At 40.4% G+C, this 22,104-nt stretch overlaps 1 protein-coding gene across 1 annotated transcript in view; it reads right to left on the bottom strand.

The window, feature by feature from the left end:
* The window catches only part of Scg5 (secretogranin V), a 55,122-nt gene that overhangs the window by 2,580 nt on the left and 30,438 nt on the right, over nt 1–22,104 (bottom strand). The window contains exons 3-5 of the mRNA XM_026392732.1: nt 12,340–12,489; nt 9,197–9,309; nt 1,733–1,786 (exon numbers count right to left, since the gene is read on the bottom strand). Of these exons, the coding sequence (XP_026248517.1) occupies nt 1,733–1,786; nt 9,197–9,309; nt 12,340–12,489 (317 nt within the window). The remainder of the gene's footprint in view (nt 1–1,732; nt 1,787–9,196; nt 9,310–12,339; nt 12,490–22,104) is intronic.

The following is a 22,104-nucleotide window of genomic DNA, read 5'->3' on the forward strand; positions in this document are numbered from 1 at the left end:
CTCAAAATGGGAACACCTCAAGTTGGGAACATCCTGATGAGGGGACAGTAGCTTCTGTTTCCCCATCAGTCTGAAGAGGCCCAGGGCTTATGGCATGAGAATGAGTCTTTATAAATGCCTGAGAATAGGAAGAACTTGATACTTTTGGGTCAAAGTGACCCTTATTTTCCTAAATTCTACCCCTTTCCTATGTGGAAGACATTGAGGCCAAAGTAAAATCCGTTATAACATGTGTCTTAGCCAGATTTCTGAGTTTTGGTAATCACTGCTGTCTTGGAAAAATGACCTAGATTGTGACCCACAGTCATTCACTGAGTCAGGGCTGAAGGAATGGTAGGCCAGGAAGCCCAGCCGATTAAAGCTGCATGCTAAGTTATTCATTTTGGGTCAGTCGCTGGTCTTATTTGGAAATGTCCTTGTGCCATGGGGAGATATTCCAGCCATCTTCCTGGTAAATTATGTGTATTCAGAGCTCCTAGAATAGAATTTCTTGATGTTCTCTCAAGAACACATTACACCCTTCCTATCACCATCTGCCATTGGAAGCTGTAATCACTAAGAAAAACCTCTAATAACCCCGTTAACTCTCCCAACCAAGATGTGTTTCCAGATGTAAGAACTTTCTGCTTCTCACATAGGGAACTGGCTCTGGGTAAGCATAGGGGCTTTAACTGTCTGTTGCAGGAGCCTAAGGATTAATATCGAGGCTGGAAAATCCACACCTCTTAAAGCACTCTCTGACTGATTTTGGCAAAACTATTCAGAATGGCTATAATTAGCACTGTCCAGATTCCCAAATTTTGCCAGGATCCAGGTAACTACGATTCTGAATAAATGGTCAGTGGCCTGTGGATGTATGGTTTCATTTGTATGTTTTAATTAAAGTGATTAGTATTTTGTAGTACTTTACTATGTAATAATGTGATTTTCCACTTCATCTGATCAGGAAAAAAGAGACAAGTGCCCAGGACCTTCTATCTAATAAGGTACCAGTGGATTAACAGAATACACAGATAGATCACTTATCATGTCTCCATGCCATAAAATGCAATGGAAACTCGAAGCAGATTCAGCATTCAGCTTTACACAAGGTGACCACATACAAGTGACTAGGTAGTAGCTAAATGTAGAGCACCCAGACCAAGGTCCCATCTTGGGCAGCCCTGGGATAATTAACAACTGAGCCTGCAGTAAACTCAGCAGTCAGCAAACCAATCCCATAGGTCCAGTGGGTTTTATATCCATCTGGTTAGGCCACAAGAAAAGATATGTGTAAGGAATGAAGTTTGACTCATCTCATCATTTGCTCCCACACTCATTTTGACTAATGGCTGGAGCATGCAGTTCAACACTTCCTTTTTCTTGCCTTGTGTTTTTACCTAATTGAAGCAGATATGTAAGCAGTCTCCTTCCCTGGTCCATAGACTCTTCGAGGTAAGACAGAGCCTTGGGTTCTCCGTGCATCTCCCACCCAGGTGGGAGGACTACAATTCACATTTCCTGTCTGGATGGGAGGTTATGGGCATTCCACTGAAAACTGTGTGCCTAAGCTGGGGGAAGCCATCCCAGAAGCCAAGGGTGGACTTTCTGGGCATGGCCCTTGTCACACCGGACCACTGTACTGTTCCTCAGGATTCTGCTACTTTCCAGCAACTGAAGCCTCCAGCTTATCAACTGCCCCATTCAGAATATGCAAGACATCCCGACACCACCCCAGCAGACCATGAGTTACCCTCCGCCTGCGTCTCTGTCCTCCCTTCATCTTCTCGTAGAGGAGTTTCTTGTTCTAGAATGGGGAGAAAAGAAAACATCAATGCCGGAAGTATGGATCAAATTTGGCGAATGTCTGTTTTAAAAGCAATACTTGATGTGTGCCCTGGATATTTGCATACACATATTTTGGAAACAAAGCTAGATGAAAGGAATGGCATGTAGAACGATAGACCACAAGAGAAAAGCGGGTGGCTGTGCAGCTTTTCAATAAAGTCCCCTGCAATGCCCTGAGGCACACAGTGTCATCAGCAATCCCATAAACAGGAAAGCATGCCAGTCCAACATACCAGGGCGCTGGAAACCCATCTCCTCACTGTGAACAGCCTTGGATTAAAATAAATAATTTTATCTCGACATCTAACTCCCCTTTTTATGAACTGTGCACATACATAAACTGTTCTCAAGAGCCGTGTCTGACTATTAACATCAAACCCTGTGTAAATAAACGGACGCTGACTTCTGCGGCCATCCTTTCTGTGGCTCCAGTCAGTGGCCCCAGTCAAGACAATCAGAAAGCCATTTGGTCTGTAACATTTTTATAATAGAGTGAACCTTTTAAAAACTGCCAAAAAAACTTCTTGGCAGAAAGCAAAGTTATGTTGGGGCAGGGGGGAGGCTCCGTTACCGCAGTTTGTATAAGTGTTTCCACATATTGCTGTATTTCAAACACACAGTGGACTTAAATGAGCTCTAGAATATCAGACACATGCTTCACAGATTTCCTTCTATTGAGATTATAAAAGACAGAGCACTTGACCTGAAGGCAGAACGGGAGAAGGGGATTTGGGAGTTTCACTTGTGTTGTTTTATTTATTTGTTTTTTTAATCAGAAGGGAAATAATGTACAAAAGAGGTGATTCATCTTGCTCTAAGTGAAATACCTTGATATTGACTTTACAAAAAAATAAAAGGAGACGACAGAGTTCTGGAGAGGAACAAGTTGATACAGCGCTTGTATCCTCTGGGCTGTCTGGTTAGAAAGGTTTTTTCAATGGTAGATTTGAAAGTGAAAATGACAAATGCCAAGAATGAGCTTCACCATTTTATGTTCATTAAAATCTACCCCGCCTGCAATTGACAATGCATATTCCTGGCCCAACCTCAACTATGCAGGGGCTGAGCCAGGAGTGCAGGAGCCTTCACTGCCAAAACCCAAACTGGCTGTGGCCTCTACCTCCTGCTCAGCTGGGGGATGGATCAAGTTAATATCAGAAGGGAGAAAAGACAGACCTGCTGATGGTTCCCTCAAGGCAGGAGGATATTGCAGTGGGGCTCCCTACCGTCTGTGAATGTAAACAACTTATACTGCACAGAGAATGTCCTAGGTGTTCCTTCCACAGCTAAGGAAGGGAGGCTGTGGGGAAAGCGGGTGAGAACAGGCAGCACTGTGTTCGGCTGCCTGAGCTAGAGGGAGCACAGAGGGACCCAGAGCTGGTGTCATAGGGTAGAGTGCCAATCAGCCCTGGTACAGTTCCTCAGGGCCACCATCAGGGTAACTAACACCAGCATTAGTTGAATCTCTTATAGAAGATCTCAGGGCAGATGACACCCACAGAAATGCAGAAGAGCTGGCAAGTCTTCTTCTCAAAGAAGGTGTCTGCATTTCCCTCAGAGCTGGGGTGAGGACTAGCAGGGTATTCTTCCCCACCCCTGCAGGGAAGAGACTGGAGCATTTGCCTCTATCCCTGCTATTGTCTGGATTTAACAACAGGGATTGGTAGGTATAGTGTGGGTCAAAAACATATTTTTAAAAAGCTAGATTGGGCACCTGTAATCCCAGTGGCTCAATTTAATGAGGTCCTAGGCAACTTGGTGAGACCCTGTCACAAAATAAAAAATAAAAAGGGTTGGGGATATGGATCAGTGGTTAAATGCCTCCAGGTTCAATCCCTGGAACTAAAACCAACCAAACATTAAAACAAAACAAAACAAAAAAAACAGAATGAATGAGAGAAAATCAGCTACCTCTTTTGATACCTATTGGAGAAGAAACCAGTCACACCTTCTGATACCCATTCACTGTGATTCCTTGAGTAGTGGGGAGCCTGCTTTTTATGTGAGTAATGGGTTTAAGTTCATTAAAAGGGCTTTCCATTGTGCCATCAATATTTTGGACATGTGCTCAGTTCTGGGTTTCAAATTCCATTCCTAAATGAAATGGGGGTTGGAGGGGCTTCTTGGAGAAATATTTGATTCCAGGGTTATGGCAGAGACAGTATGAGGACAAAGAAAATTGGAATACTTCATTAGGTTAGCAAACAAGGAAACACCCAAGAAAATGATAGAGTCATGTTGGAAAGAAAGAAAAGAAGTCAGCCTGAAGGGACTCCAACTGACCAAATCTAGGACAGTTCAAACATCAAAATTAGCAGTTACAGGAATGCATGCTGATACTAAATAAATAACATACCTATAGACCGATGATAGGTAGATAGGTAGATAGATAGATAGATAGATAGATAGATAGATAGATGAAAGATAGACAGAGAGAAGGGAAGCAGGGAAAACACTTGCTTAGAGTAGAATGCCAACTAGTAAATTCAGAAAGAATAGGAGAGTAAGAAAAATCACCATTTTGCAACCACCATAGTAATAGCTGATTCTGGGAAGCATCAGCAGTGGATACTAAATTGGTTGGTTAAAATTTGAATGGAGAACAGAATATTTTTACAGTCTAAAAGTATTTTCCCACAGAGTAACTATTCATTTCAAAGTGGAAAATGATGATTTTACACTGGAGAAATGTGGTAGACAACACTTTAGCAAAGTGAACAAAGTTAAAACCACCAATTGTGGGACCAACTGCCATCATGTGCTTCCCTGGTGTAAAGTACATGGATAGCATGCATGACTATGCAGAAGCTAAAAAAGTTTAATAGATGTAGAGAATAGAATGGCTACCAGAGGTTGGGAAGGGTGTGGGGAGGGGAGGTGGAAAGAAGATGACTAATGGGTTACAGGGGTGCAGTTGGATGGAAGGAATAACTGCTAACATTCTATAGCACAGTAGGATAACCATGGTTGACCAAAATCCATACATATTTTAAAATAGCTAGTAGAGAGGATTTTGAATGCCACCAAAGAAATGATTAATGTTTGAGGTGACAGTTAAGCCAATTACCCAGATCTGAATCATCACACATTAGATATGTGACTTGAAATGTCCCACTGTACCCTATAAATATGTATAATTATTATGTGTCAAATGGAAAATTTAAAGTTCAAATTTGTCTTGTACATATGGTCCTAAATTCTAATCTTTGGCTCTGATACCCTGTATAAGCCTGAGACAAACCCCAGCTGAGGACATTCAACTTTTCAAACAAGTTGAAATCATGAAGGCCAATGAAAGTCAGGGAGGGTTCTTGACCCTTGTTTGTCCTGTGGCTCAGACTCCAGTCAACTAGTGGAAAAGAGAAGCATTTGCTTTTTGAGACAGCTTTTTCCAAAGTGAAAAATGCTTAGCAGTTAATGTGTAAAAAGAACAGGACTGACATCAGCAGCAGCCAGCCACTGGTCACAGCCCCTCAATGTTGTAGTTGATACACACTGCCTGAAGGGCAACCAGTCCTAGATGGGATCCCTAAAGATTGCTGCGTGGGACACTTTATGAGCGACGAGCCATGAAAATACAGACGGCTTCTCATTGTATTGTATTTACTATTGTATTGTATAATATAATCACTATTATTAGTCACCAATGTATTCCCATTATCTAACATGGAGCCCAGAAGGCGTCTGATATGCATTTAATAAATGTGTCTTGTTGCATTAACAATGAGAGAGGCATGCAGGAAACAGGACAGACACTGATTATTTGTAATATGTGAATCACTGCTAAAGATGTAGCTTAGCTCCAGCTAATGTCAAAAACAGGGGCTACTAGCACATAAAGAAGCAGGGTTTTGTGTTGCAGTTCTACTGTCAAAGATATTTGCTTTATGAACTAAAGGACAGTTGAGCTGAAGACAAGCTTGAGACTACCCTGTAGAAGCGAGGAGGCAAGTCTGTGTGGTCCCAGTTTAGAAGGGCAAGACAGACTCATTCACACTTCCATGTGGAGGCCAAGCAAGTCCTGTTTTATTGCTGGGTGGTAATTGGAAAATAAACAAGGAAACTTAAGTTCACACAAACACATAATTATAGTTGATAAAAGGTGTTAAACACTGTTCCTGGTCATTGATCTATGATCTTACTTTTGTCTTGTACGTAGGGTCCTAAATTCTAATCTTTGGCTCTGATGCAGACAAAGAATGAAAATGAAGGAGAGAAAAACAAGTCAGGATTTAGAGAAGGCAGCAAAGAGAATAAGGGAGAGTGGTTGGCCTCTTACTGGGAGTCCATGGAATATGGTGAGAGAAATCTAAAAAGGATTTGAAGAGGAGGTAATGAAAGTTGGAAAGTGGGAAGTTTCCCTCTCTCTCACTCCATCACACCACCCACTAGGCTCTTTGCCCTCACTTGGACCTTCTCTTGGTCTCCTTTCTTCCTTTTGCTCATTTTCGTCTCCCAATTAGGCTGGATACCTTCCCACCTGGGACTTCAGTGCTACCTTCATTAGTGCCTTCACTTCCTTCATGGCTAGCATGTCAATTAGTCACCCTGGACCTCAGACCTGGGTCTTGCTTTCCCCTTATCCTCCATCTTTCCCAGAATTTCACCTGGTCATAGGAACACACCTGGGATACGAAGCTAAACAGTGCTAAGCTAAATTTATTTGCCTGCCATTCATCTCAACAACAAGATTAATCTTAAAAAAAAAAAAACAACAGTACCATGTCTTGATGAATATCGTATGCCAAGTACCTAATAGTACTGAAACAAAGCAGGCTCCATAGCTTCTGTTTCCTCCTTGGTGAACCTGGCCCTGGCTTCAGTTTGGCAATACTTTCCTCTCCCTTGTGGATCCCATCCTGGTGCTGCTTCATGACCTTCCACTCTTTCTCTCCCTCTCTCTGCTCCCTTCTTTTGTTCCCTCTCTTCCCCATCTCTTTAAAATGTTTCACTAAAACGCTACAGAAGGAAGGGAGGAAAGGTTCATACTACCCATTTCAAATCGACTTGGCATCTCTCATCTTTCCTCCTCATGCATTTACACCATATAATAATTCTAGTTAGTTTGCCCACTGTTGAGAGCCACAGCCGAAGGGGCCCCAGCAAACTTTCAGACTGCCAGCTGATGATTGGCTCACAGAGGCCCCAGCAACATCTAGCTGATTGGCTCCTCTGGGTGATGCTCATTGGGCTGTTTCCCTGCCCTTTCAGACCACGGAGCTGCTCATTGGGGGACTTTTTTGGCTCCGCCCATGCGACCCAGCCAATCGGCCTCAAGAGCAGGAGGATTGTGGGAGGTGGAGAGGCTGGTGGTGGTGGGAGAGGCTTGTGGGAAGCCAGTGGTGGCAGTTGGGCTCTGAAGGTTTTTCCTGAGGAGCTGTTTTGTTTGGCATGTGTGGTTCTAAAAATAAAGTTAGTTTCTTTTCACAAGTGGCTCCTGATTGTGCCCAGCCAGACTGTGGCAGCCCACTTTGAAATATCATGGATTCTCACCTTCTTCACTGTATTTATAGCCATCACAACTAGAATCACTTCTCCTATTTTTTCTTCCTGTCTGTAGTCTCTTCTCCCTCTATTTTGTCTTTTAATAATGCCACCAGAACAACTTTTATAGAAGGGTCTCATGATTGCAGTATTCTAATCAAGAATCTCCAGATATTTTTCTGTTCAATTCAACATTTACCAACTCCACTAGTAGGCTTGGAGAAGGCTCCAGAAAGCAATTCTCCCTAACAGAACGAGAGAGAGAGAGAGAGAGAGAGAGAGAGAGAGAGAGAGAGAGAGAGAGAGAGAGAAGAGAAGAGAAGAGAAGAGAAGAGAAGAGAAGAGAAGAGAAGAGAAGAGAAGAGAAGAGAAGAGAAGAGGGCAAACTGGAGAAGAAAATTAACATAGGAGTATTTTTGCTTTGTTGCTTCAATTTGTGAAATGTGTGTATGTTGAAAGCAGAGGGAACTATTTCTATGCAAGGTTGAAGCAAGATGCTGGAAGAAATGCAAGCAGTCATTAACCAGGAGGGATTTCTTTTAGTAAAACGCTACAGAAGGAAGGGAGGGAGTTAAGGTTTGAAATCTCTCAGAAGGCTAATGACTTTGCTTCCCAATGAAGTAGGAAGCAAAGTCATTAGCCAGTAATGAGCTGAGAGTGAATCGAGGACTTAGAAGGGCTTAGGCAATTTGGAAATCTGCCCACACCCTCATTCATTCCCTTGTTCTACAGAAGTACTGACCACTTGACTATTATATATGAGTTGGCCCTGTTAAGTGTTCCCCCTCTGTCCTCACAGGACTTGGGCATTTGATTGCATCAGCCCAGTCACAGGAACCTAGACAGGTCCCCGTGCAGTTTTACAAGTGAGTGCCACAATATTCCAGCCTATTGGGATCTCCTTGAATCCCAACTCTGTCATGCAGAGTTATTGTTTACAACTTAGTGTCATCCTCTGAGGATCTAATAAGTACATGTTCTATATTTTTACTTCAAATATTGGTAAAAATATGGAGTGGGGTAGTGGTAAGACATGCAGGATACCATGTAAAAATCCCCTTCCGTCCTGACATGGATTCTCTAACAAGCTCCCTCTGTTGCCTAGGCTGCATCGCTCCACCTCTTCCAATGTGAGATCATCCATGATCTTGTCAAATACTTCACTGATGTCCAAGTGCAGTGTGTCCACTTCACATCCCTCATCAAGCTGGAAAGTACGCGAAGGGTGCTGGCAAACAGAGGAGTGTGGCCACATTGACAGGACTTGTTTTTAGCACCCCGATACCAAGGGCTCATGATTTCTCTTTCAAAAGTGTTTATAAACAACTCCCTTAACCGACAGCAATACATACTTACTGGTGACTGGCACCAACCATGCTCACTGCTACAATACATTGGGAATTTCTCTTTCCGTAAGGCTACGTATGTCTGTTTCAAAGCTTGGACATCTTTTTCTCTTGATTCTGCAGAGATCATCTCTTAGTTTAAAGATCAAATTTGCAAGTTTTCTAAGCACCTTTTTTAAAAAAAAATCATTTGCTTTTGACAAAATTCTGTGAGTGGCCTGAAATACTGATGAAGCCCAAAAATGTGTGAGGATGTGGGCTGTGGAGAAGATCCAAGAAGCAGCCTCTGGAGACTATAGCTGATGTGATCTGTTTTGGTTGCTGACTCTTTGGATGGATTTGATATGTTGCTCTTAGACACATGAGTGTGATTTGGAATGATAATCAATTAAAGTCCCTCTCAACCAGAGATTTCTGAAAAAAAATTTCGCTTCTAAACAAGTTTTCTTATTTCCTTCTATCCATATTGCTCATCTCTGCCATCAGTACCTTTGGAGTACCAGAACACAAAATCTACTAGCAGCTGAGACTCGACTTACCCACTTGCCCAGGCCTGGGTAATCGTGTTCCGGATCAAAAAGGTGCTGGTGCAACTGGAATTCCCGACTGAACTCTGCAGTGTCAGGGGTGTTTTCTAGACATCCATCATCTACTGCAAACAGCCAAAGGTTTTGAGGAAGGGCCACAGCATTTATTGTTATCCTAAGAGTTAATTCATCAAAAACATCTAGACATGCAAAGGTCAGAATCTATTTATATCATCAGTTATTCTAAGTTACTTTCCCCCGGTATCTAGTCTCCCTATTGGATGGGAACTACGTATCCCACATTTCTACTCCTATGGCAGAGATCTGTTGGCTGTTCATCAAAAGGACTCCCCTTCCCTCCTCAGCACATAACTAGGCTAATTTTCTCGTCTTGCTTTGCAATCAGGTGAAGTCATATACCTGAGTTGGGAGCCAATAGATAGAATATGGGCAGAAGTGATATATTCCACTTCCAGACCTGGCCCATAAGAACCTCCTGCAATGCCCTATCCGGTCCTCCCACCATCTGTGGGTCTGCACACTGCATGTTGCTGAACAGGGCAATTGTGGGTGTCAAGTGTAAAGATGGCCGTCTGGGGTGCTGAACCATCCACCCCCACCACACCCTCACCCTCCTCTGGCAGAACTTCACATGAGTGAGAAATAAATTTCTATTATGTTGAGTCACTAACATTTTTTAATCTTTTATAGAACTAAATATTTCCTTAACTAATACACTTTCATTCACCATGACTCACTGTTTTGTCTTGAGTGAGCTCTTTAGAAACGCTTTAGCATCTTTGAGAAAGTATGGCCTACAATAGCAGCGACAATCCTCAGACAGTGCTGGGTTGTGAGTACAGTAGGAATGGCTGACAATTTAGAGTCCGTCAGATCAGAGCTCAAGGATCAAATCCCAGCTCATAAGACCCGGATGGGTTTAGTTCCTTGGGAAAGTCAACCTAGCCTCTCTAAGTCTATGTATTCATTTGTGAGGTACAAGTAATCAACTTCTTACCTTACAGAGTTGCTGTGAGGATGATCATTTATTGATCACTTATGGAACACCAAGCACATAATAGTTTTGTAATATGTTTTAGTTCCCTCTCCCACCATCTCCCTTTAAATGGCAGTTCATTCTGTGATTGCTCTTCCAAATAAAGCATCTCCTCCATTCAAATAAAATTTTTAAGAGTTTATCTCTCCTGGCTGCTGCTTTTTCCTACACTCTAACATTACTAGGCATGATGTTCTTAAAGTGAATTATTTTTTCAATCTCTACTGGACTTTAGACAACGGCTTTAAAAAGGGGGCTGGGGGGCTGGGGATGTGGCTCAAGCGGTAGTGCATTTGCCTGGCATGCACAGGACGCTGGGTTGGATCCTCAGCACCACATAAAAATAAAAAAATAAAGATGTGTGTCCACCGAAAACTAAAAAAATAGACATTAAAAAATTCTCTCTCTCTCTCTCTCTCTCTCTCTCTCTCTCTCTCTCTTTCGCTCTCTCTTTAAAATAAAAAAAGAAGGGGACAGGGGAGGGGCTGAATTTTGTTCGGGGTTAGAAGAGGAAAGAAGATTCCTTTTCAAAAGTCAATACTGAAAGGGGTCTACTTAAAATTTGCCAGGTTGTCTAGCTTCTAGGACAGATTGTAAGCCTTCTAGCAATTTTAAGCATGCAGTTTCTCAGCTCTAGCAGCACGAAGCTGGTATGAAAGTCACATTCTGAATAAATGCGTAGTGCACCTGTACTGGGACAGACCTCTCTGCACTGAGCTATTTCTAACGTCTTTATCTATGGCAATTAACATGTAGGGAAGGGGAGCAAACAGAGAGCTCAGGTGGTCTGCAGGTGGCAGCTTGACACCCTTTTCATAATTGTTTCTCAAGTACCTGTGAATAGGCAGAGACTGAGATACAGAGATAGAGACCTGCTCTGGGAAGATCTGGGGCCTGAAAATGTGCCTCAGAATCCACATTCTACCCTTGAGGCTGGAGCCCTGCTGCTCTTGGCCTATGGCTCAGAGGTGAGCAGGCAGGGGAGAGGGAGTAGAGGTTTCCCTCTTGGGCTGCTCACCCGTGCTGTGCTGTGCTGTGCATGATTCTCTGTGAGGCAGATCTCAAGCAATTTCTCACAAATAATGGTGACACTTAGCAAGTGATTTCCCTTTAAGCTGCAAACTGTGATTGAACAAATGGTGTGGAATATGTTATCTTAATGGAAGGATAGCAAAGTCAGTGGCAGATAATCCCTGACAAGAAGTCTGGAGTTGGGGTTTTATCCACCTCTATCTGCTCACTTTGAATGCTCTTCTCTCAGAGTCCTAGATATACATAACTAGTGCTTGATTACATGGGTGTTTATCTTCCTTTTGTCAAGATAACTTACAACTACATTGTATGCTTCTTTATTTATTTTGCTGCCCTAGGGATCAAATCCAGGGCCTCTGTGCTTGTTAGGCAAGTGCTCTGCCACTGAGCCACATCCCCTGTCTATACTATATGATTCTTTAAGGCTTTGGCTGTGTCATCCTTTCACAAATGGAGAGACTTAAGGAAGTGAATGACATGCTGTAATTGACATTAGAACTCGGACCTCTTGGCTCAAACTGTAGGTCCCTTCCCATTCTCTTATAAAGCAGGTCTCAAACTCCAGTGTACGCCACGATCATAAGGCTCCAGCCCCAGAGTCTCTGAGTTAATAAGTCTGGGGTAGGGCCTGAGAATTTGCATTTCTTATAAGATCCCAGGTGATGATCATGCTGCTGGTCCCAGAAGCACACAATATAGCTAATCAATTAACCCAGACCCTTGGAGACATGGCTGGCTCTTCTCCAAACTCAGACTGGTCTTTCTTCCTACCCACCCAAAGCCCTGGAGGCAAATAACAGAGAGATGAAGTGGTTGAAGCCAGGCTGTGATTCAGGTTTTCCTGCCATCCCAGGCATCAGCTCCATTTTGCTCAGACACATTCAACTACTTTGGTTGTTCCATCCCAAGATGGAAGCTCTGTGCCCCAGGGAAGACAAGGCCTCAACTTAAATGATAAAAGGAGCAATTCATCTCAGGGAGAGCCTGTATTGTAGATGGTGTTAGAATTTCCAGTTTCCTCCCCAAGCCTCTACTTTCCATGGGAACCCAAGGGTATGTCCATTACCTGTTTTTCCAACGGGACAGGGGTTTGGGGGGTCTGGATAGCCTTGATCTTCACTGAAGTCCTTAGGAATGTTGTCACCAGTCAACTCTGCCACAATGTTGGGGATGTTGCCAAAAGGACCCAAGTGCTGCAGGCCTTCATGAGCTCCACCTGCAAAGGAATCAGAGGTTCACTGCAGTGCAATTAAATTCATTTTTAGCTACTATTAATTCAGGCATATCATACAGGCAAGATGCTGTATTCTATGCTGTGGGGAAAGAAAAATAAAACAGTTCCTGCCCTAGAGGGAAGTTTAGATGTTTAGAAATTTAGGTGCAGAAACAGATTTTATATTTATATCATTCATATATATATATATATATATATATATATATATATATATGTATATATATAATTTCAGCATAAGACAGATTACACATGAGCTATGATAGAAATGTGAATACAGCAATACAGCACTATGGAGTGTGGAAAGGGAGAGTTTCACTTGGCTGGCGAGATGGGAGGGCTTCTTGGATGAGTTTGCATTTGCATGGCACTTATGGGAAGGACTCTGGAAGCTGGGCATGGATCGGGTTGAGGGTAGGGGCAGAAAGGAAGGAGGTTACTGAAAGAAGATTATGAGAAAATAGGTGAAGAAAAAGTCACCTCTCATCCTGCCATTCTGGCTCCATCCACTTAAATTTTGAGGTATTTATTCTGATCTTTCGTTTCCTCCTCAGCATGTCTTTTTACACATAAAGCTTTACTCATTTTTATTTCATGTTAAAGCACAAGCACCCTTCCGTTGTCTGCCTGGGTTCTATTCCTGTAATTATGAATGACTATGTAGTTTTTTTTATCCAATCGCTGTACCATGACGTATTAACTATTCCCTTATTGTGAGACATTTAGTGTTTCCCGGTTTGTTTTAGGCATTTAATTTTTTCCATATTTTGGATTAATTTTCCTCAGGATAAATTCCCAGAAGTCTAATTACCGGGTCAAAGGCTATAAACATTTTTATGGCTCATGATATTGTAATGCCAAATGTTTTCCAAAAAAAGAGGTACTAATTAATGAAATTCATCAACAAAAAATGAGAATACCATTTTAGAACATCCTTACTAACCATTGGGATTTATAAAAATAATTTTTTAAACTTCCTCTGCTAATTTTAATTTAGAAAAATTTAAATGTCTTTTGATTTTTTCAGCTCAGTCAAATATTTGCCATGTTTATCTGCTAGTTTTGATTTCTTATTTATGACTTGTCTGTTTATGGTCTTGGAATTAAAATGTTTATCTTATCAATTTGTTCAAGCATTCTACATGATAAAGATATCAGGCCTTTGGCCATCACAGCTTTGGCAAATATTTTCCCATGTTGTCTGACTTTGAATTCTAGTCATTATTACAATACTTTACCAACATAAGTTTTTAATATTTGTTTAGTCAGACTTGTTTTTATTCTCCTTTGTGATTTCTTCTTGTGCTTCTAAACTTGCAAAGTTGTTGTCCCTCCAGAGGTACTACCAACATTGGGATATTGCTTTTAGCTTTTCTATTTTTTAAATTGACTCTTTAATACATATGTTATTTATTTTGGTGTATGTAAAACAGTTAACCTATTATCCCACCAGCATTTGTTTAAAAAAAAATTCTGTCATTTCCCATTTATTTTATGCCTCCCACAAACTTCTAAGTGCTTCATACCAAAACCTTCTCAGAACCCAGGGCCCAGCAGAGAATAAGAACAACTTACACTGATTGCATAACTTGCTTTACTGTATATGTGCAAATGCATATCAATTTCTGGACACTTTCTTGTAGCCCTAACGTTTTATAAGTTTCAGGAAGTTTCCTTTTCCATCAGAGAGCAGACCATTTCTTGAAAGAACTTCATATTTCTCAGTTTTATTTAGGCCCAGGAACCCCTCACAGCTGCTTTAGTGTACAGTACCCTGGACACAGACTCATACAAGGGACCACGACTCAGAATCAAAAGATGACTTGGCAAGCCTGAAATTAGAGCTACACCTTCCACCTCCACAAGATAATCTTGCCAACTGGCCAGATTACCTGAGTTCAGCTGGATGGACTTCTCTTTCTCCTTGGATAAACGCAGTAGCTTGCTCTTGTTATTTTGGGCTCAACCAACTCTACTTTGGATTGACACATTTCTTTCTTTGGGAATGTAAACATATTCAGTAAGATCATGTCTGGCTCCATGTCTTGGGAGTCATACTATCTCTATAAAGTTACTTTCATCATTCAATCTCCATTTATTATGTTTGATTTGAGGTTTAACTTTAAAAAGGCAATCTTATCTCCAGTAATTCCTCCTAGCTCTCAAATTTATAAACCACCAATCATCTGGGTTGTTGATATCATTCATGTTTATATTTCATTGCTTTGCAATGAGAGTGGGCAGCCTGCAGAATTTTTACATTTGAAAAAATGTATTTGTTTTGCAGACTACTATATTATATTTTTGTATATTTTCCATGTGCTAGAATAAGGTATTTTATATAACTTATAAATGTCAAAAAATAGTGAATTATTCAACATTTTAAGTGTATTCTTTATGTTCTTTCCTTATATTTTATCATAATCTGATGGCAATATGTTAAAATCTACGAATACTACTATTTATCTGCCAATCTCTTATTACTGTTTTCATTTTATCACTTTGATGCTATGTTAGTTGGCATGTCCAAGGATATAAATTCTTCATTTTAACTACATTAGTAATTGGCTATTAAATAAAAATTAATTCATAAAGCATACTTTCATTCATATTTTCCCTATTAGCCTGCTACTTTTTATTCCATTGGTTTGTCATCTCTTTATTTTAACCTTTCTGTGTCTTTCTGATGGTTGATCCAATTCATGCTGTGGTAGCTGCTTGCAGAGGTACTCTGGACATATGTAATTATTATTCCACATTAACTCAAAAGTTGCAAGGATTAAGCAGACATATCAGTATACTTGGTATTGATATATTTGAAGCTTTGTATAATCTTGGCACTGCCACTGTGCTTGCTATAGGGCATGCTCTCTGCTGTGTCAATACTTGTTTCAACTTTTGAAAGCACCCTAGCATTAGGTGCCAGGAATTATCCAACTTGGCTCAAAGGTGAATGCATGTCTTAATGCCCCATTAGTAATTAATGAAGGAAGCAAACACAGTCTCCCTTATGAAAGGCCTGCCAAGGCTCTGTTTACCAGTGTGCACCAGAGCCATTAAAATGAATGCCACGCTTGTTATGGAGCAACAGATGTTTAGAACCAGGCAGATATATTAGAACACAAGCTCTTTTCAAACTGCACTTAATGACATCAAATGAAAACAAAGTTGCTGGGGTAGGAACTGTGGGAGATGTGTAGAAGTTAAAAAAAAAAAAAAGTTGCCCTTTGCACTCAGGACCTGGAGTTTTATAGACAAGTAAGCACTTATGGAAAATAACTTGAAAATCACCTGGTTGCAGACCCAATAAAATGCTAGTTGTCTGGTTCATTATAATGTTTAAATATTATTGATCTATTAGCTGAAGCCACGTCAATCAAAATGTTTTGGTGCTACGAATGATGTTTGGTCCACTCACTTCAATCTTCTTCACTATCTTACATCCAGATGCATTTTAAAATGATTAACTAATCAATTTTAAAAATATTTATTGAGTATATTCTATAAATCAAGACTTGGACTAAGTACGGGAGGGTCAGTGATGAATCATTCTCATGTGGACCCTGCTTTCATTAGTCTATAGTCTATAGTGATACAAAAAGAAACAAACATTTAATGCAGTCTGTTGTCATGTATAACTAACTAGACAAATTTAAAAAAAATAAAAATAAAAGATAATTGTTTTGAAAATAACGAAAGAGACACTTGTAATGCACTTATACTGGAAGCAGGATACAGCAGATGTCACAGCTGTATAGAGAGAATAATCTAGCCCTTCTCTAAGGCCTGGAAGACTTCTTGCTGGAAGAAACATATCAGTTATTTTGCTAAAGTTATAGAAGATAAAAATATGACAGATCTGGTTTCTATTCTCTAGATGATGCTGTAGTCTAGATGGTTAATTAAGACTAACACAATAAACCAGTGGTGTGTAATAAGATATACTCCCCAGTACAATTAACCATGGTGTAGACAATGCATAGTGGTACAGCAACTGACCACTGTACAAAATAGGTTGGAAGAAAATTAAGAAGGCCTACTCTAAAACTGTTGCTCAAATGCAGGAGTGTAGTGACAGGGATTGGGCATAGTGGCCACAGTAGCCATACACATAACACAGGTGAGTCAAAAGTCTGTGAAGATGCCAAAGTCTACAGGTCTGCTGATCTGAGAAAACAACACCATTGCTAAAGACAGGATCTTTCACCTACAGCTTTGAAATTATTTCAGGTAATTAATTCTACCCTGTGATGATGTGTTATTTATCTGTTGCCACTACAGCCATAGCAATCTACAAATATCTCTAAAGTGAATGGAAAATACCTAATTTTTGTCAAATGAATTTTAAAGCCCAGTTTGGTTTACCTATGCTTTATGTGATAAAATTGGTATCAGGAAGCTGATTATTTCTAAACTCTAGATATTGATTTATTGATAGATTTTGCTTATATCATCATGGCAACAAAGTTGTACTCAATTGTGATGCACAGGAGCAACTGTAGGAAGAAGGAAAAGGATACCTGAATTCGTCTGATCTGGGTTGGAGCCCTTAAATCTCTTTCTTGGACTGTGCTAGAACATTCCATAAAAGTCTGCTAAGCTTTCACCCACACCTGACTCCCTTCTGCATCCCCATCTGCTGCTTTGTGCCTTTCTACCTCTCCTGCATATGCTTTTTAGGTTGGTGATCCAGCCAGGCAGCTGACCTTGTTGGTGTCAGTCTCTCCCTAGCCTTGGTTCTCTGATGGACCTCAGCTCCTTCTCTGCCACTCATGAACTGGTCGGGTCCCAGCATGACTCCCAGCAGAAGTTTTAAGGACACTAGTTGGAATTCAGCACCTTCCACTCTCACTTATTCAGAGCAGGGCATGCATCTTTCTGGTTAATTAAAGCTCCTTTCAGTTTCAGATCCATTTTCCTGCTTTAGTGACTTTGAACAGTTGCAATGTCTAGTAAATAAAAACGTGAAAAGTTAATACCAGAAAACACCAACATTTTTACTTAACTCTGAACAGCCATGAGATTTCTGGTGTACCGGCTGAGTTTTCAGTTGCTTCTTAGAATAAATCTCTGGTATTATATTTTACTCTCATAAATGTTTAAGAAGCAAAATCTGAACTGAGTTTTCCAATTATATGTCACTCATCTTTTTATTGGGGAACATGGTTTTCCATATAGTACCCAGATGACTGAAATAACCCCTTTAAGATCAATATTCATGTACTAAATCATTTTAAAGGAAAAATTTCACCATCTAACAAATTCCCAGGTGATGCTAAAACCACTAGTCTGTGAATCATGCTTTTAGTAACAAAGAGCTGAAAATTGAGAAAATAGAGTTCATTAAAGTTGCATGTAAAATAAGATTAAATTAGTTCTGAGAGCACCCTAGGGTGTTGATCTTGCTTTATGGAATTTGCAACATCCAGTGGAGCTGCTGAGAGCCTTTTTAAAAGCCCCTTGAGGCTTCAGATTAGGGATTTGTAGCTGCAGTGAAAGTCCTTTGACTCAAGGCTTTATTCCAATTAAAGAGGCCCTCCACATTTCACGAGAAAAGCAGCCTGTGGCACCATTTCTCATTCACACGAATCCTGAAGGAATTGGAAATAAACACCTCCCTTGCAGATATGTTCTCAATGTGAGCAAATTACATCCTTCACAGAGCCTGATGACATCACACCATGATGCAAGAGCCTCTCCTGGCTGGTTTGGTGAGCAGAGTTTTGATAGAAGTCAAGATTGGTCAGAAATAAAGAAAAATGGGGCCAGACCACTCCTGACGTCACCCTTCTGCCACCCTTGGGTAATGTTATGGTTTCAATAGTTTCAAAGTACTTTTTAATATATTTTCACCAAAAATCTTCTAGTGAATTTAGTAGGACAAGAATTACTAATCATAAGTATAATTAAGAAAATAAATCCTGTGAGGATACCAAGATCAACATACATAAATCAATCACTTTCTTACACTCCTATAATGATTTGGCTGAGAAAGAAATCAAGAATACTACTCAATTCTCAAAAAAAAAAAGACAAACTTAGAAATAAATCTAACTAGTGAAGTGAAAGACCTTTACAATGAAAATTAAGAAACACTGAAGAAAGAAAGAAGGCCTTAGAGGATGAAAAGACATACTATGTTCACGGATAGGCAGACTTATTGTCATCAAAATGGCCATATTACCAAAAGCAATCTACAGATTCAATGCAATCCCCATTAAATACCAAAGACATTCTTCACTGAACCAGAGAAAAGAGCCCTAAAATTTATACAGAAGAATAAAATACCCAAGATAGCCAAAACAATCCTGACCAATAAGAGTGAGGCTAGAGACATCACAATACCTAACTTGAATTATATTACAGAGATATAGTAACAAAACCAGCATTGTACTGACATAAAAAATACACATAGTGCAATGGAACAAATAGAAGACACAAAGACAAATTCACACAGAATAATCATTGACCCTTGACAAAGGTGTCAAAAACATACATTGGAAGAAAGATAACCTTTTTAACAAATGGTGCTGGGAAAACTGGATATTCAATGTACAAGAACTAAACTAGATTCTTATCTGTCTTCCTGCACAAAAATCAACTCAAACTGTCTTAAAGACCTAAGAATTGAACCAGAAACACTGAAACTACTAGAAGAAAACACAGGGTCAACACTCCAACATATTGGTGCAGGCATCAACTTCCATAACAACCCTCCTAAAGTTCAAGAAATAAAACCGAGAATCAATAAGTGAGATGGCATCAAATTAGAAAGCTTCTGCTCAACAAAGAAAACAATGAAGAGTATAAAAAGGAATCCTACAGAATAGGAGAAAATTTTTGCTAAACTACTCTTCTGACAGGGGATTAATATCAAGAATAAATAAAATCTCAAAAAAACACCAAATAAATTAATCAATAAATGGGCCAAAAATCTAAATATACATTTCTCAAAAGAATAAACAGAATGGCCAACAAATATGTGAAAAAATATTCAACATCTTTAGCAATCAAAGAGATACAAATCAAAACTACACTAGGAACTCATTGCACCCTACTTAGAATGGCAAACATCAAGAATACAAATAGCAATGGTGGCTGCAAAGGATGTGGGGGAAAGGGTCCACGTACACATTGTTGGTAAATGGCAAATTAGTATAATCACTCTGAAAAGCTGTGTGAAGATTCCTCAAAAGACGAGGAATGGAAACACCACATGACCCATTCCTTGATATTTATCTGAAGGAACTAAAATACTATAGTGATACATGCACAGCAATGTTTAAAGCACACATACAATTCATAATAGCCCAGTTATAGAACCAGTCTATGTGCTCATTGGCAGACAGATGGATTTTTTTTTTAAATGTGGTATATATACACAATGGAGTTCTACTCAGCCACAAAGAAGAATGAAATTATGACTAAATCTCAAAGGAATTAGTGTTTGTACCTGTTTTAAAGTATTAAATGATTACTTTGTAACTATCTAAACAAACAACTGTTATTTAGGTTATAACAATATTGTTGACATCCAAAATATATGTAACTAAGTATATGTATGCATCTCTGAGAACTATCTATCTAAGCCTTGTCTAAGTGTTACGTAAAAGTTTATAAAATGAAAGTCCATGTAAGTTTACTGACAAGACAACCAATAAGTGCTCTCTTTCACATATTGTATCTGACACAGAAGGGCTACACTGTGATTTGAAGATCTGTCTTATATATGTTTACTTTTACTAAGTATATTTCTGATCATTAACACTGTTTCCTAAACATATAAGAGATTTAAGGCTATCCTTTGTTTTTTTGTTCACCCATGCAGACCTGTGATTACTGTTACTGTACATTCTAGATTCTAAATTATACTTGAAAAGTTAAAAAAATAAAGTAAGGAAAAATGAAATTATGTTATTTTCTGATAAATTAATAAAACTGGAGAACCTCATGCTAAGTGAGATAAGCCAGACTTAGAAAGTCAAGTGTTGAATGTTTTCTCTTACATATGAAAGTGAGAGAGGTAAAAGTAATAAAAATGGGGATCTCAAAAAAAAAAAAAAAATAGAAGGGAGACCAGTAAAGTAGAGGCAGAGGACCAGAGAGGAGGGAGGAGGTGAAGGGATGGGAAAGAATTGGGGAATGAGGTTGACCAAATTATGCTATGTGCATATATGAATATATCACAATGAATTTCACTTTTATATTTAACCATAAATAAATAGAAGGAAGATTAGTAGAATGGAGAAAAGGGGATCAGGGATAAGGGGGAGGGGAGGGCAAGGGGAAGTACTGGAGATTGAAATGGAGCACATTTTGTTATATGCTTTGATGAATTCGTCAAAATGAATCCCACTAGATGTATAACTATAGTGCATGAATAAAAACATTTTTAAAAGTCTTGCAAGATAATTACTTGCCTAAAGTCACCAGAAAATCAGTGCTATTTTTGGAGTCTGGAATTCCAATATTGTTTGCACTCCAGAAGGCATGAGGAGAACCCCCCGGGGCCTTATACAGCCCATCCATACCTTTCCAGGGGGTTCCCATCTTTCAAAGGTTAGCTCCAGCTCCAGAGCAACAGTTGGCAGAACCACCTGTCAGGATAATGGAGCCTCTCATGGTTTGTAGCTCAAAGGACCCAAAGCAGCAATGACCAGGGTTTTGGCTTCCCACTGCAGAGCCAGGCACCAGCAGAACCTCTCTGAATGGGAAACCAGCCATTGCCCTCACTACCATGGTTCCTTCGTGTCTGAGTGCTGGCTCATGCCAGAAGGCTGAGAGCATCCAGACAGAGCCCCTGCCCTGCAGACTTTGCCTCACAATTTGGTAACACCCTGACAAGCTTACAGCCAGCCTCGTCCCATCAGTACCTGCACCCCATGCTGAGCTGTCCGTGGACTCTTGCAGCTGGGCATCAGTGCCCAGCAAGAAAGGAGAATTGTGGTGGGGCAGCCTGGTGCCAAGGAGCCAGACACCCACCTCATAAAAAGGGAGTTCCGTGAGGAGAGGCTGGCAGGGAGTGGGCACACGCTCCTCAATACCAGCCATTCAGCGGGAGGGACAGGGTCCAGCAGTTTTCACTTATGTTACCACAAACAGCAGATGCTAAAAATACGCTGTGGTCTTGTCCTTCATTCCTCCAGCCAATCTCCATCAATCATTTCTAAAGTGATGACCAGCTTTTCTTTCATTACTGGTCTGGGAGACTGAAGCTGTCAGGTCACTCTGAGGAGCAGCTGCCCCTCTGGTTTTTTTCCTCATCCTCCTTCAGAGGCTGAAGGTGCAAGGGAGAAAGCACCCGAAGAAACAAGGAGAGGAAATGGAGATATGGGGAGGACTCCCCACCCCTCAGCCAGGAGGAGGGCAAAGCAAAGTGGGGCCGAGGAGACATCTGACGTGGAAAGCAGTGAGGCAGAATGTGGCTAGTGTGGATCACGGAGAGGACACAAGGGACTAAATGAGGACCCATCCCAGGAAACCCCGAGGGCCTTACTAAGGAAGATCTCACTTGCCCTGAAAATTTCTTTTTTTTTTTCCCCATGACTTGAAGTTAACCCACTTTTACAAAAAGTGCAATCACTGCTCCTCACTGGGAGG

This window comes from Urocitellus parryii, chromosome 6 (assembly GCF_045843805.1).
Source record: "Urocitellus parryii isolate mUroPar1 chromosome 6, mUroPar1.hap1, whole genome shotgun sequence".
Lineage (NCBI taxonomy): Eukaryota > Metazoa > Chordata > Mammalia > Rodentia > Sciuridae > Urocitellus > Urocitellus parryii.